The sequence below is a fragment of the Mixophyes fleayi genome, chromosome 2 (genome assembly GCF_038048845.1).
Source record: "Mixophyes fleayi isolate aMixFle1 chromosome 2, aMixFle1.hap1, whole genome shotgun sequence".
Taxonomy (NCBI): domain Eukaryota; kingdom Metazoa; phylum Chordata; class Amphibia; order Anura; family Limnodynastidae; genus Mixophyes; species Mixophyes fleayi.
Window position 1 is genome coordinate 197,706,785 of NC_134403.1, and position 15,223 is coordinate 197,722,007.

The window sequence follows — 15,223 nt, forward strand, 5'->3', positions numbered from 1 at the left end:
AGAACTGTGTGCATCTAACAGTAGTGCACACAGTTTTGCCTGTGTATTGATCTAAAATTTGTCTAAAAGAATAATAATTGTCTTAAGTGCACCAGGTTCCCCAACCATTTGCAGCGCTACATGGTATTAAGTGGGCCTCAGTCATTGGTTTCCCTGGTGGGCCCTTCATGCCCCAGTCCGACACTGCCAGTCATTATTATCATTCAACACTTACACTTGCTTTGTAGCTGGTGCATGTGATACGGATAAAGATCACGTACCTCAGAGATGCCTCTTCAAATTGTAGTCAGTTGTATGCATGCACTTACGTTCACTGGCGTAAAGTCCATTTCTGAGCATGTACATAACAATTTCACTGAAAATACAGCACACAACGGGACTTACGTTCTTTAATGAATCAGGCCCAAAATGGCTAACTTCATGTATGTAAAATGGTGCATATAGAATAAACTATACAGATGTAACACACAGCGGGCCTGATTCATCAAGTCACGTATCTTCTTATTTTGAGCGTATCATAGGCAAAATCACTCTACGCATGTCCATACCTGGGGCATACGACCATGAACGCAGCCATGTCCGCTCCATCTTCGAACGCAAAGGCCACTTATTACAGCCTATGATTTTGGGGAGTGAACGGGACGGGGAAGGGGCATTTTGCTGTAGTCACTGAACAGTAAGAATGTGCTAAACCCAAGCACATGCCACCACATCCGAAACCAGCTCTGGCCATCTCAAAGCTACTTGTTTTTCTGCCGTATCTCTTGCTACAGCTACAGGGCTAGTCTAAGTACTGAGCAGTAGCGATGACCGTCTCGTATGCATGCTATAACATGTGTTTGCAATAACGATCAACTGTATAAATGTATTTTATGCTCAGTAGACAATGAAAACATCCTAATAAATGTATTTCTTTGAAAAAATAAAAAATAGTTTTATCCGTAATGCCTATATTATTAGTAGGTGACAATAATTCAATATATTTTTTTTTCTGTGCGTTATTTTATAAATTAATAATCCACATAGTTATTGGACGTATCCTGCAGTGTCTTATGTAATAGAGCACAGCAGACTTACACCTGTTTTCAACAGCATACGCATCTTGAGATCCGTGCCATGATGAATTTGTGAGTGTGGAAAGCCTAAATACGTGCGTTTAATACTAAACGCAGGTTGTGCTCAGTATGTGTGCTTTGATGAATCAGGCCCAGCAAGTGTAAATATGTTTAGTTATGTGCTAACATAATACATTATGTATATACTTTGTATAACTCATGCACAGTAAATCATAAAATTAGCAAACACAGCAAATACAATTACGGAATATGAGAAGACAACACCACATGTTTAGAAGTCAAAACATCTATGTTAAGGTTTATATCACATACACTAATGATACTTGGCAGAATACCAATCTGTCTGTTTCTGTGAGAATCAAGGTTGAATTTGCAGCTTAACTTTGTCACATAGATATGTTTTCTATTTTGAACTTGTAATAAAAAGAAATCCCATATTGAACTACACCATGTTCAAAGTACTTACATTGTAATTAACCCTTACAACTATGTACTTAATGAACACTCCCATAGAACGCCATCAAATTTTGCAGAGTGTACACACTTGTGAGCAGACAACGTCTAAATTAATTTTCATTCAAATTGGACCTATTCGCTTACCTATATATGGAGCACCAATGGCAGAGCATTTACTAAGATTGTTGGCTTGCATTAAGCACACTTTGAGCAATTGATTTTAACGCCAGTACATACAAGGCTTTGTGGTCCTTTTTTAAATACCACTATTAAAGAATAGTAAAATATTAACCATCACATTTTTCATTTTTTTTCTACAGATAATAATTTAAAGAATGTCAGAAAACTCTTATGTTTTGGTATACAGGAAATTGTGTTGAAGATCATACCAGCAGAGAATACTGATATATCTTTAAGTGTAAGTAATATATATTTTGAAGTATAAGTAATTTGAAGTAGTTGTAAGAAGTTAAGGCATATGAATACAATCCTAAATGTTGTTTTCATATTTATTTATAAAATGTTTGTTACCACTAAAATGTCATTTTTTCAATAGACTTGGTTAAAGGATTTTGATCCATCTACTGTGGCGATAACTGTTTCTGTGTATTACGACTTCATGAAGTTATATTCCAAAACAAGTGTTTTGAAACCAGTTCTGTTGGAAAATGTCAAGAAAGATGAATCCACAGAAAAGGAACTAATTCTGTTTCATTTGCAGTTTAATGGTAAGCCATGTTTAAAAATAGCATTAGGCTTATAAGTATGAAGCATATCTTTGAGTCGTGTAGATAATATTAATTAAAATGTGTTGTCTAAAATGAGATGTGCCCATCTTGCACCTATATTGGATACCGGTGGTACTTATTACCACGACAATGTCAACCCCGACAACCTTTTAAACGGCATGGCAATAACGATGGCTATAAGGCCTACAGTACTAAAATGCCTACTTACCATATGTCAGACATGCATTTTGTAAGGAGCGTGAAATGACCGTGCAGTGTCCAATTCAAATGCCCTAAACACCTACAGTATGATATTACGTCATTTACTACGGACACACTGAAAATGACGGTTTTATAGCGGTAATAACCGGACCCGGCCTGTATAATGGATTACAGCCCAGGACCACTACACGGTCATTTCAAAATCCGGACAAACTGCATGTCTGACCTATGGTAAGTAAACTGTAAAAAATTATTTTATTGTAACCATTAATAACATTCTGAAATGTTAAATAGTATAAAAAGTATAATTTTTTTTAAATGTATGTTTATTCATGATTATAATATTAACAGGTGTTTTATGTATAGTAATGATGGTTGTGTATGTATGCTAGAATATGCGTTTGCAATCAGGAGCAACTGTAAAAATGCATTTTATGTACAGTAGACATTAATAACATCCTAATAAATGTATTTTATGGAAACTTTTTTTTCTCAACAACTTTTTTTTACTTTTTAACGTTTTGTCATTAATGACTATATTATTAACAGGTGACATTGATTTTCTGTGCGATCTTTTGGGACTTTATATTCCACATATGTATTGGATGAATCCTCTAGTGTATTGTCTGTTAGAGCAGAGCGCACCTATACCCGTATTCATCAACAGACGTATCTTTACATCTGGACATGCGTATAGCGGATTTATGTGCATTTTAGCAAAAAATGCACAATACGTTTGTTTTGTGTACCTTAATGGACCAGGCCTTCAATGATTAAACTTGTTCAAAATACACACAACTTATTGTAGTTCCACAAATGCATTAAAAATTGTAGTATTGGAGCATAATAATGATAACAAAACAAATAGAAAATAAGCAATAATAAAGAAAAATATAAACTCATCAGTGTACTATGAATCTCAAACCATATTTAAAGTAAATCGAAATATATTTCCTAAATCAGTAGTATAGGTTGTATCAAAGGAATTGAGGAATAGCATAAAACTATATTTAACATATTCAGTACATTCTTCTGTACCAAGCAGAATTAAAAAAAATAAAATAGTAAAATGAATATTTAAATGATCCATTATACTAAGTCAAGCCATGTAAGCACGTGAACTGCAGTTGTTTATTTGTTATTTATCAGCAATAGAATTAATAGAAGCAGATTTCCAGAGCTGCACTTGTCACCAAGTGGAGGTGAGTAATGCGAGCCTAGAAATTATATGCTGCACACTATGGATGAGTACATCTGGCTTGGGGCAACTGTGCTGCACACAAAGGTTCAGATGATGCTAGCCAGGGATGAGTAGACTACGCACTGAAATTGAATTATGCTGGCCTGTGGCAAAAATCTTAAAAACAAGGAACAGGCACTGAAATACAAAGGTGCTGGTCCTGCTATTCTCATTGTTGGGCTCCTTACAGTTGGACACTTTTGCGCCCAAGCTTAAACAGGAAAAGAGGCATGCATGTAATAAAGTATAAGTTCAGTCAGATGCATCTTAAGATGCCCCTATCTGTGCATCACTTGCCTTTGCTCCAGGTGTAGGTCAGGAGTAATAGGTTTGTCTATTTATGCCCAAGGATAGTGTATAAAAAGCGTAGAGATGCGGCTTGAAGGTATTAGTAGTAAATGTGAACGTTTCATTAACTTATTTGTACACAATATAATAATGTAAGTGTCATATACATAACGGGGAATAGTGTATCGACACTGTTATTAATAAATGCGAAGGTCACATGTTTCATATACCATATAATTAAATACAAAAACAAACACATATTAAATTAGTTTGTTTTCAAATTGTAATCTTCTTTCCTACCACAGTCCAAATAAAAATATCAATTAAGTAATACAAATGGATGGCCGCAACTTCGTATAATATAGCAGCCATAACAATTATTTAAGTACAACATCTAGAGTCCATAGATTGTAAGCTTGCGAGCAGGGCCTTCTTACCTCTATGTATGTATGTATGTTTTACCCAGTATTGTTTTATTACTGTTTGTTCCCAATTGTAATGAGCTATGGAATCTGTTGGCGCTATATAAATAAATGTTGATGATGATAGAGGGGTCAAACTGCAATCAACCAATCAGAATCAGCTATCTTGTGCTGCTGATAGTCATCATCGTTATTGTATCTTGATACAACAGAACTCAAGCAAGGAGAAAGGTGTGTATTTGTTTGCATCAAGGTCCACCTCAGTCGCAGTTATGTGAACCTATCCTTACTGAACCTGGCCAACGCTCAACCACCCCTTCCCTTCCCCATTCCGCCTTTCCAGTCACAAGTTTAAGATGTGACAGAATCTGCAATAGACATCAAATATTGTTCAGGAAGTTCTTTGTAACACTTTTGTGGATGTTCCAACAAATGTCTTGCACCTGTAGGTTGCTTTGCTTTCATCCTTCTGTCCAGTTCATCCCAAATCAGCTCAATGGGGTTTAAGTCCATGATATGAAGCCTACCATCTTGTTCTTTTCCTGGATAATCTGGATGTATGATTTAGATCATTATCTTGCTGTAGAATAAACCAACTAGGCGTAGACTAAAGGGTATTGCATGGCACTGCAAAATGCTTTGTTAGCCCTTTTGGTTCAGTTTGCCAGCCACTCTGTGCAAGTTGTTGACTGTGGATCCAGCAAAAGAGCCCCAAACCATCATGCTTCCTCCTCCATGTTTGACAGATGGTGTCACACACTGAGGAACCATCCTTTCGCTTACTCGGTGGTGTACAAAAACTTTACATAATGAACCAAGGATTTCAAAGTCCATAAGACCTTGTTCCAGTCTTCAGTAGTCCACTGGTAGTCCACTGGTGGTGCGTCATGGTCCAGGCAAGCCTCTTTTTCTTATTTTTCCATCTTAGCAATGCCGTTCTTACTGCCACTCAACCTGTCAAACATGCAGCTCGAGGTCTTGTCTTCACCTTGGCTTGCTTTGGAATTTCTCTAAAGGAAAGGCCTCCACTTTTAAGGGTTATAATGATCTTCCTGTCTTCCTTTGTTAATTGCCTACTTCATGCAGTACAATATTGTCCAACTAATGCTTAAGATGATTTAATAACGATTTGTTCCAACACTGCTTTTACAGAGACAGGGGGCTTGTAAACAATTAATCAACAAAACTTGGGACACCTGTAGGAATTTTTTGCATCAGCTTTCAAAGCTTAATATACCTTTAATTGCTGCAGAGCAGCTGAAAGTTAACCCATTATTTGTTCCCTGAAAAAGACCTGACATTTACTTTATTATTACATTATTTTTCAGTGTTTGCTAACCTAAACTGTTTTTTTAACCTCTGGCAGTTTACCACTTATCTTGCATTGCTTAAATTTCAATAAAACCTGAAAAATTGGGGGTGTTCTAAAACTTTTGCCTGGTAATGTATGTATGCTGTTTTCCTGATCCTTGTATTTTTTCCTATGCCTTATGCACTTTGTTTCCAGGTTAGTTATGAGTTCCTTGTAGAGAACACAGCATTCTGTAGTGGTAGTAACAAGGATGAAATTTGGATAGGAAGAGATATTCCTGGGTGTTGCCTTCGGTCAGTGGTCAAACAGACTGAGTGGTGCGTCAGACCCAGGCTTATAAAGGCCAGTTCAACAGTTCCAGTGTGCAAAATAACATTATCACTGATCGAGATATTCCATTTTATGACACATTAGCCTCTGTTTCAGATTCAGCATTTTTGCTTTATATTAAACCATTTGGTTAAATTAGCCATTTTGCCATTGAGGTACAAGTAAATAGTCCAACCAGTTTTTAGGCTATAAAGGCTGTGTTGATTTATATATCAAATGCTGTGAGCCACCACAGACAAATAAGCACATGGTTTGACCACAGGAACAGCTGATGAAGTGATGACCACTTCCTGTAACAGTGCTCTGCCCAGAAACCTACCTTTTTTATACAATTGCTTTCTTACACACATTGGAGCCCATGGACATGCAAGTTCTGTGTGACCGCTGACCTTTTTCCCTCACTATGGATTTTGTAATGGAATTGCAAAGAATGGCTGAGTTTGTTTGGATGAGACTGTAAGTAATGGAGCTTGGTGGTGTACAGTGTTGTGTTTGAATGCAATATGTATAGTTTGTGATGTATGAGAAATTGTGAGTGATTTGTCTTTGTTATTGTATGTGATATAAATGAAATTATTTGCATTTATGTAGGACTGTGTGTACTAAATAGGAGCAAATGATTAAGGCTATTATCTGTGCATACTATGAAGTTTGTATGCCGCCTCCCCCACAGCTTACATCCTTTCCCCAAAACACACACATACTACACAATACCATACAATACACGCTGGCACACACATATTAAAATACTTCTATATATTTAAAATAAAACAATGAATATAATGTATTAACATCTACATCATACCTTCTATGCTAATAGAGTTAACAAAACTTGATTTTGTATGTTATGATTGCTTACTACACTGTTTTATATTATGTACAAGATTATTATAATTAGAATGTTAATTAGAAAACAAAATATTTTAAATGAAGCTACATCTTGCATGCAGTCTTGATATTAAGCATAAGCTTATGATATATTGGGTCTGCAGATTTACAGCAGAAAAGGAATTAAACCGGAGCCTACCTTGTCGAGCAATTTAATGATATTAGTAATAATTAAGTTATTAAATAGTCATTTGTCTCACTATTAGACCCTCAGTGATCCAGAGAGTAATAACCACCCATTATCCTTTAGCAATCACACACATGTGGACGCACTCACTGTCATTGCAGCCATGCTGGTGTGTATCACAACTGTGCATGAGCCAGAGTGCGTCACAATTGTAGGCAGGCCCACATGAATCTTAAGAAAAAAAATATTGTGGTAAGGCGTGTGTGTGTGTCTGTTGTAGAGGCTGGATGCAGATTGCTCTTTAACATCTTCATTTATTTAATTATTTATTAGAGTGTATACTGTATTGCTACTGGAATCTCCTTGATGTTGTTACAGGAAAACACTAGAGATGCTCACTGACCCACGTGAAGTGGTTTTGGTTTTGGATGTGGATTAGCTTCGTGATTTGGTTTTGGTTTTGGCAAAACCACCCTCGTGTGTTTTGGTTTTGGATCTCTATTTTTTTTAAAAAATTGATAAAATATGCTAAAATCACATAATTTTGCTCTTTTTTTGTTCCTACATTATTATTAACCTCACTAACACTAATTTTAAGTCATTTGCAGTAAATGTGGACCACCTCACAGGTCACGTTATCATTTTCATACACTTTCGGACAAATACTGCAGCGACCTGGCTGGATGCTAAGCGACAGAGCAATGACTCAAACACATGGCAGTTCCTAGCACACCTAGGACACATTGGGGCCGATTTATCAAAGGTTTACCCCCTATAAAATCCCCGAAAACTGTTGTTTTTGGGGATTAAACACTAATTTGCTATTTATGATAGTAGCATTGCAGCAGCTGCTTTGCATCTCCTATCGTTTTACTAAGCACTCCCCATAACAATGTATGGGGAGTGCTCAGTAACGCTATTTAACAATAAATGTAATTAACTTTTCAAACATGCTGAAGCTGGCGTACATTATCATTAATGAAAAGTTTCAGTGCTGTCAGCTCTGCTCCGAAGAGCAGACCTGGACAGCGCATGTGTGGAGGGATCACATGATCCCTCCCTGTCACTCACCGCTCGCTCTCTGCAACTATAGTTGCAGAGAGAGAGCAGAGATGTCTGTGCGCTTGCCCGAGGGTTTCACTCGGCGCATGCGCACTGGAGTAAGAAGAGGAGCCCCGTTGACCGCATACTGCTTTGGGAACGAAACAGCAGTGGTAAATATGTTTTCCACTTCACAGGAACAGCAGTTTTTCGGAACTGCTGTTCCTGTGTTGCTTTTTTAATAAATATGAGAAATAGTTCAATACTTATCAATGCGATAAGGATTGAAAACTATTTTTCATATTTTGCGAGTTTTGATAAATGTGCCCCATTGGCACACAGCAGTGGCAGAAAAGAAAAGTGGTGCAAGATGGAATTGTCCTTGGGCCCTCCCACCCACCCTTATGTTGGATTTTAAAAAGGACATGCACACTTTTACAAACCAAGCCCTTCAGCCACAAAAGTGCCACTCCTTGTGGCTAACGTGCTTGGTTTGTTTGGGCCCCTACAAATCAAGGTAACAATGGGCTTAAGCCACCTAAGGTAACAGTGCTGTTAATTAACTCTACTGTGGCAAGATGTTGTTGTCATCATCCTCAGCCTCAACATCTTCATTAGCGTCCTCATCGGCTACACAAATATCCCTCTCATCCTGTTCCAATTCCAAAGTGGCATCCTCAATTGGTGTATCACTAGGACTGTTCAGGCTCACATCTGCAGAAATGCTGAAAGGAGCCTTCTTTATGGGTACACTATCAGAATGGTCACGATTTCACATAGCACTCGTGGATGGACTCTACTCAGGGATTAGTGTCTTTTCTGATTCTAAACATACATTTTCCTCTAGTGCCTTGCAGTTTTCTTCCAGCTCGGTTTTTACACGTAAAAGTATTTGTGCACCACTTTTGGAGTCTGAATTACTTGGTCTTGCTTGACCTTACAAGAAGATGCCTCAGTAACAATTTTAGATCTCGCACTCATAGAGAAGGCCTCATTCTTTCTTTGCCACTGCGTGTGTAGAATGGCATGTTGGCAATTTTTTTTTTTGGGCAGATAACTTTTCCTGGATTACAGATCTTCTTTTCTTCACCATGGTAAAAGGTGTTTTTTTTTTAATGTTTTTTTCTCTGACTTAAAAAGACTATGTACTTTTACATAGGCTTTACCAGATGACGTACAGGGATTACTATCCTATGCTGCTACTATACTATGCTGATCCTCTTCTTCTATGTACTGCTGTGAATCCAATTGGATAACACCATACACTTTTTGGTGCAAATTTAGAAGAAAAGCCTGCAAGGACTAGTATTTGTATTTCAGCAATGACAATTAGCAATGGAGCTCTTGTCTTTGGGTGTATATAACACCGCACACTTTTTGGTGCAAATTAAGACAAAAAGCCTGCAAGGACTCGTATATTTGTATTTCAGCAATGACAATTAGCAATCAAGCTTTTTTTAACACTGCTACCACCCTCCTCTTTCAATTCTGTAAGTTTGCCTGCCGAACTGCTCTACACTCTATTCTACCCCTTCTGTATCGCTCTCTCACATGGCGCTAGATCACCGTGGAGGGCAGTATTTATAGATTCCAAAACTCCCAAGATCCGAGATCCAACGACATCACAATGACATTTTGCCTCATTTTGGAATCCGAACAAGCGCGAAAGTACAGAGCCGGCTCGGCTCGGTACTCTGATCCCCTAAGTTCGGGTGTGTTCTGTGTCTGAGGAACCGAGCTTGAGCAACTCTAGAAAATACATGTGAACTGTCCTCTTTCTTGTGTGGATGTCCCTATTTCTCTGTGAGCATAAAATAAATACATTGAAATTATTCAGCCCTAATTGAGCCAATGCTTGCAGGTTTATACTGTGTAAATAACAAAGTATTGATACACAAATGAAAAACAATCCAAAAACAGTGGATTTTGTGATGTACATTGGATGCCTTACTTTTTTACTAGTGCGTCTGGATGGCCTGCCCACTGCACTTTATGGTGTAGGCCTTCTCTTCCTTCTCCAGAGACACATCAACAAATTAGAAGTGCACAGACTTGTGCAGCAAATTCTTGCACTGTGCAAAAGTGTAAATGTCAAATAAAGTCCAACCTCCTACCACTTTATTGCTCATCAAAATTGTCAGTTTTATTTGTGAAGCATATTTATTGCAATACATCAGTGCACCTGGAAAAGTGCCTCTCTGTCAAACTGCAACATGGTGTTTTACAATGAGTCCCATTAAAGTATAGGATGAGAGCCGAGCCCAGCAGCTCTGAGCTAGAGCAAAATTCAAGAGCATTAAAAATTTACCCTTTTCACTCAACCATTTCTATAATCCTACTTTACAAAAGGAAATCTTATTTCTGCACTGCTCCTGCTATGTCGCTGAAAACACCATGCTGCCATTCAGCGCCACTATTTGGCCCATGCACACTTCTGACTTTTGGAAATGCCAACATCTTTTCCGCAAACCCGTGTGCTTTGGCAGAGAGCCAGGTGAATTTTTGCAAATCATGGCTTTTGGGGTATGCAAGGCTGATTTTGCTCAGATCAACGTTTTTCATTTTGTAACGAACTCCAGTGATGTGCAAACTGGTCAGTTAGCTCCTCTGTCAGGTTTATTGTGAATTTTGGCATTGAACATTTAGGGGAGGAATTCAATTCCCTGCGTTGTTCTTTAGAACACTATTACTATTACTACGGTAATCTCAACAAAGAGGTGCGAGCAAAAATCTGCGTTAAAATTACCGTAGTAAGAAACTAAAGAACAATGCGGGGAATTGAATCAACCCCTTGTAGCTATGCAGGATGTGCAGTCTGCAAAACCATTAGTGTTAGAATAATACAAGGACAATTTGATTTTGAAATGAGGGTCTATTTTTGGGAAACACAGACTTGCAACTCTCTCTGCCTCAGCTGCAAACACATATTAACCTTGGCTTTCTCTTCTTTGTACATGTTTGACAATGGAGAGAAATTGTAAGGAATTTCCAGTCAATAGATACATTTGGCCAATGTCCAATAACAGATAACAACAGCTCTGTCTCTGCTGCACAGCAAATACAATGCAATAATTAATGTTTATGGAATATTTTGCATATATATATCATCATCATCATCATCATCATTTATTTATATAGCGCCACTAATTCCGCAGCGCTGTACAGAGAACTCATTCACATCAGTCCCTGCCCCATTGGAGCTTACAGTCTAAATTCCCTAATATATACACACACTCACACAAAGACAGACAGAGAGGGAGACAGACAGAGTGTTCTAATCAATTTTTGATTGCAGCCAATTAACCTACCAGTATGTTTTTGGAGTGTGGGAGGAAACTGGAGCACCCGGAGGAAACCCACGCAAACACAGGGAGAACATACAAACTCCACACAGATAAGGCCATGGTCGGGAATCGAACTCATGACCCCAGTGCTGTGAGGCAGACGTGCTAACCACTAGGCCACTGTGCTGCCCACATATATATATATATATATATATATATATATATATATATATATATATATATATATATATATATATATATATATATATATATATATATATATATATATATATATATATATATATATATATTTATTACATGGCTTACATGGCCAAAAGTATGTGGATACTCCTTCTAATTAGTGTGTTTGGCCATTTCAGAAAACACATTCATAACATGTGGATAAAATCAAGCAAGCAGCCATTCATACCCTATAGTCAAATATTAGCAGTAGAATGTGTCATACTGAAGAGCTCAGTGACTTTCCACGAGGCACCTTGCCAATAAGTCAGTGTGTCAAATTTCTGATCTACTAGAACTGTCCTGGTCGGCTAAGTGCTGTTATTGTGAAGTGAAAACATCTGTGCTCAGAAAAAGTATAAAGTCATTATATTCGTAATGACTTTATTTAAAAAAACAAAAATGTATTCAATTTATTAATTTAAAATGACAGGCAGCCATTCTCGGTAGCATGTTGTTTGCCTCCTGAATATGACGTGATATGCCGATAGCAATTTTCATGTAAGAGTCCTGTTTTTCACAAAATGGCTTTAGAATTGTTTGTAAATCCGTTTGCACCATGTTAGATGCAGCATATATAAGATTTGCATATGCATACTACTTATACATATATTTTGAGTTGAGCATACCTTATACTTGTGTCTACTTGTGCTGAGAGAGGTAAGTCAGGGGCGCTCATGTGTAACCAATGGGCGTGAAGACGCACGTTAACTACATCTTGTAGAGATGTGGTGATTTTGACCTTTAATTATCTTTTAACAACCATAAAAATGTAACTGTACAGATACATTTTTGTGTAACTTTAAATCAGACCCAATATGTCTATTTTACACCTTGCCCAAGCCCAGGAATGGCTGAATTCTGGATTTTACAATTGGCCTGTTAATTATATGTTGATTAGAAAAGTCATGTAAAGTGTTCTAATAGTGTACCGTATGGTGTACTGTATGATGCTGTATGCAGACCAGTGTTATATTATTTGTTTAATACATGGCAACAACTTACCTGAACTGTAAGCAACTAGATGATGATATGAAATTCCTTTGACATTAAAATGAATTGGTTTTCAAGCTTTTAGCTCTACAGCAATCAGAATCAGCATTAACAATCAGTATAAGTATGAATCCATTAGACTAAATTTACATACATAGGCAGTTATTTTCTTTGCAGTTAAAGGAAATACATTTACTTCTTTATATTGTTAGAGGTTAAAAAGGTACTAAAGGATTTAAACCTCTTGCTAGAACTAAATGTATTAACAGGATCTGTGGATACTCTCAGCTCTTAAGTCTGTGGTGATAGCATTGCAAAGAGAACAATGGAGAATTTGTGGTACTGATGTAGCTGAAGGTTGTTTATACAATCACACTTGTATCTCATAACTATTTTTATGGTATTCTTTTATATTTTTTATTATATTCAAATCTTTAAAATTCTGCATTCACTTATTTAAACTATGAATATTTGCTGCAGGTTATAAAGTTGGGGTCATTGTTAACCATTAAATATATTAGAGATTTGTTAATGCTAGAGATTATTTCATTTTGCTAGATTTAGATTGAATAAGACATTCATTCTATGTTCCTAAATTTTATTACTATATAGATTGACTTTCATTGGTTTCCTTTCGTTTTAATCACTTTAGTATTTTCTACTGGACTTAAATGTGTCACAATTGTAATTGCTTAGTGCATAATCCACCTGAATCTAAACATGTCTACCCATGTGACCAATTTCAGTGGATAAATTGTTACGTGTGTTTATCCAAATTATATCAAGTAGACAATTCTCCTCTATTATGCTTACAATACAATTGGCATAATTGTGTCGTTAGAAATGTAAACACTAAAGAACAGTGCATAGCTTCTGTCTCTTTTTTTCCCCTCACTTCAAATTTTAAACTCTTACAAGCCGGTCCCTCTTCACTATTGTAATGAACCTTTTGTTTCTTATCAACCAGGATGAACCTTTTGTTTCTTATCAACCAGTTATACTTCTTAAGTGGGAGAATTTGCCTTCTGTGATTCTTGTATAATGTTTTCTTCATCACATTCTACACTGACTTGTCAGATGCTTGTTTAGCATTGTCATTTGCTAATTTGGTACATGTTTTTAGAATTTAGATTTTTTTGCCCCAGAGAGTTCAATAGCCAAACTGTTGTAATAGAAAGACCTTCATTCTCAAGTGTTTTCTTGAGTTTTAATGATTGTTTTCTAACAGTTCTTCTTTTTTATTACACCCCATCCTCACTTGTCACAATCCATATACTTTGCAGAAAGGTAGATAAATCATACTTGCAACCTTTAAAAAGTGAATTCCGGGAGATCCCGGGCAGGGGGCGTGTGGTTGGAGGGCCGAAGCACTAATTTTGGCCCCGCCCCTTGTGACAAAATGCCGTTTTTGTTGCAGGGCAAAGGACCAAAATGACGCTATTCACAGCGAATCGCGTCATTTTGGCGAGTAAGTTCCAGTATGCGGGATACTTGCCAGCTCTCCTGGGAGTCCGGGAGACCTACCCGACTTTTGTGAGTCTCCTGGGCACTCCGGGAGTGTTGGCAAGTATGAGATAAATATGTACTTCCTTCATTATAGATCACTTTTTATTTCTATATCACCCCTCACTATAATTTCAGTTTTTGCAGTGCACAGTAGTTACTGGAAGCCTACCACTAAAATGAAATTCATAAATGATTGCTATAAGCAGTTTGCGAAAAAAATGTTTGAATCTTTTGTTTTTTCATATAGCAGGAAATTTGTCCTCCCAGTCTTCATGCATCAGTGTGACAGTATGTTGTTGGAGGATTATGCGCCTTCCCCTATTTTAAGGTAGCAACACATTCAAGGGCAATTTTGTCAGCCAGTTGGGAGTATGTAGGCCAAATTCACTTGAATTTGCTGAGTGTGTGGGGCACCATCTATAAACAAAGATGGCCAAGAATGTCAATCTATCTATCCATATTTTAATAGTTCCAGGCTGAAAATCAAGTTGGCCATGACTATCTCTGTGTGTGTCTGTGCTGTGATTGGCTGACTGCACTAATGAAGCCCATTTAATCTGGCCAATTAACCTGAAATCCGAAAGGTCAGTTCTGTCTGATAACTTACAGTCTGGCTTCTTGTTTGCTCCAAATCTCCTCTTCACATCTTCACTGACAAGATCCAAAACCACAAGATCCAAAAATGAGTTTCATGAAATACTCTGTGCTGACGTTAAAATTCAGAAGGTGTGATTGGGCACTTCAAAACTAGGGTGTCACGGGCACTAGGAGTTTATACCCGAGTTTCACCTGATGTTATAACTGACAGAGGGGCGGTGTTGACCACGGACCTCAGGGCAGTTAGGTGAATGATTGGAATGAAGATAACAGCAGGAAAGTAGAGAATGTCTTATGAAGTCAATGACTTGCAGCTGTTGATGGTGGAAGGTCAGCGACTTGGAACTGTAGAGAAGAAGCGATATAGCTTCAGACGAGATGAGAGGACGTGAGTAGGTGAAGGTAGCTCGTGGAGGAGTCAGTGGTCTGCGTACAGCAAGTTGTACCACTGTAGTGATGAGGAGGTTGTCCTG

At 37.5% G+C, this 15,223-nt stretch overlaps 1 protein-coding gene across 1 annotated transcript in view; it reads left to right on the forward strand.

Moving 5' to 3' along the window:
* Positions 1–15,223, forward strand: part of LOC142139886 (uncharacterized) — a 296,204-nt gene that overhangs the window by 86,733 nt on the left and 194,248 nt on the right. Inside the window, exons 9-10 of the mRNA XM_075197746.1 lie at positions 1,853–1,950; positions 2,089–2,260. Of these exons, the coding sequence (XP_075053847.1) occupies positions 1,853–1,950; positions 2,089–2,260 (270 nt within the window). The remainder of the gene's footprint in view (positions 1–1,852; positions 1,951–2,088; positions 2,261–15,223) is intronic.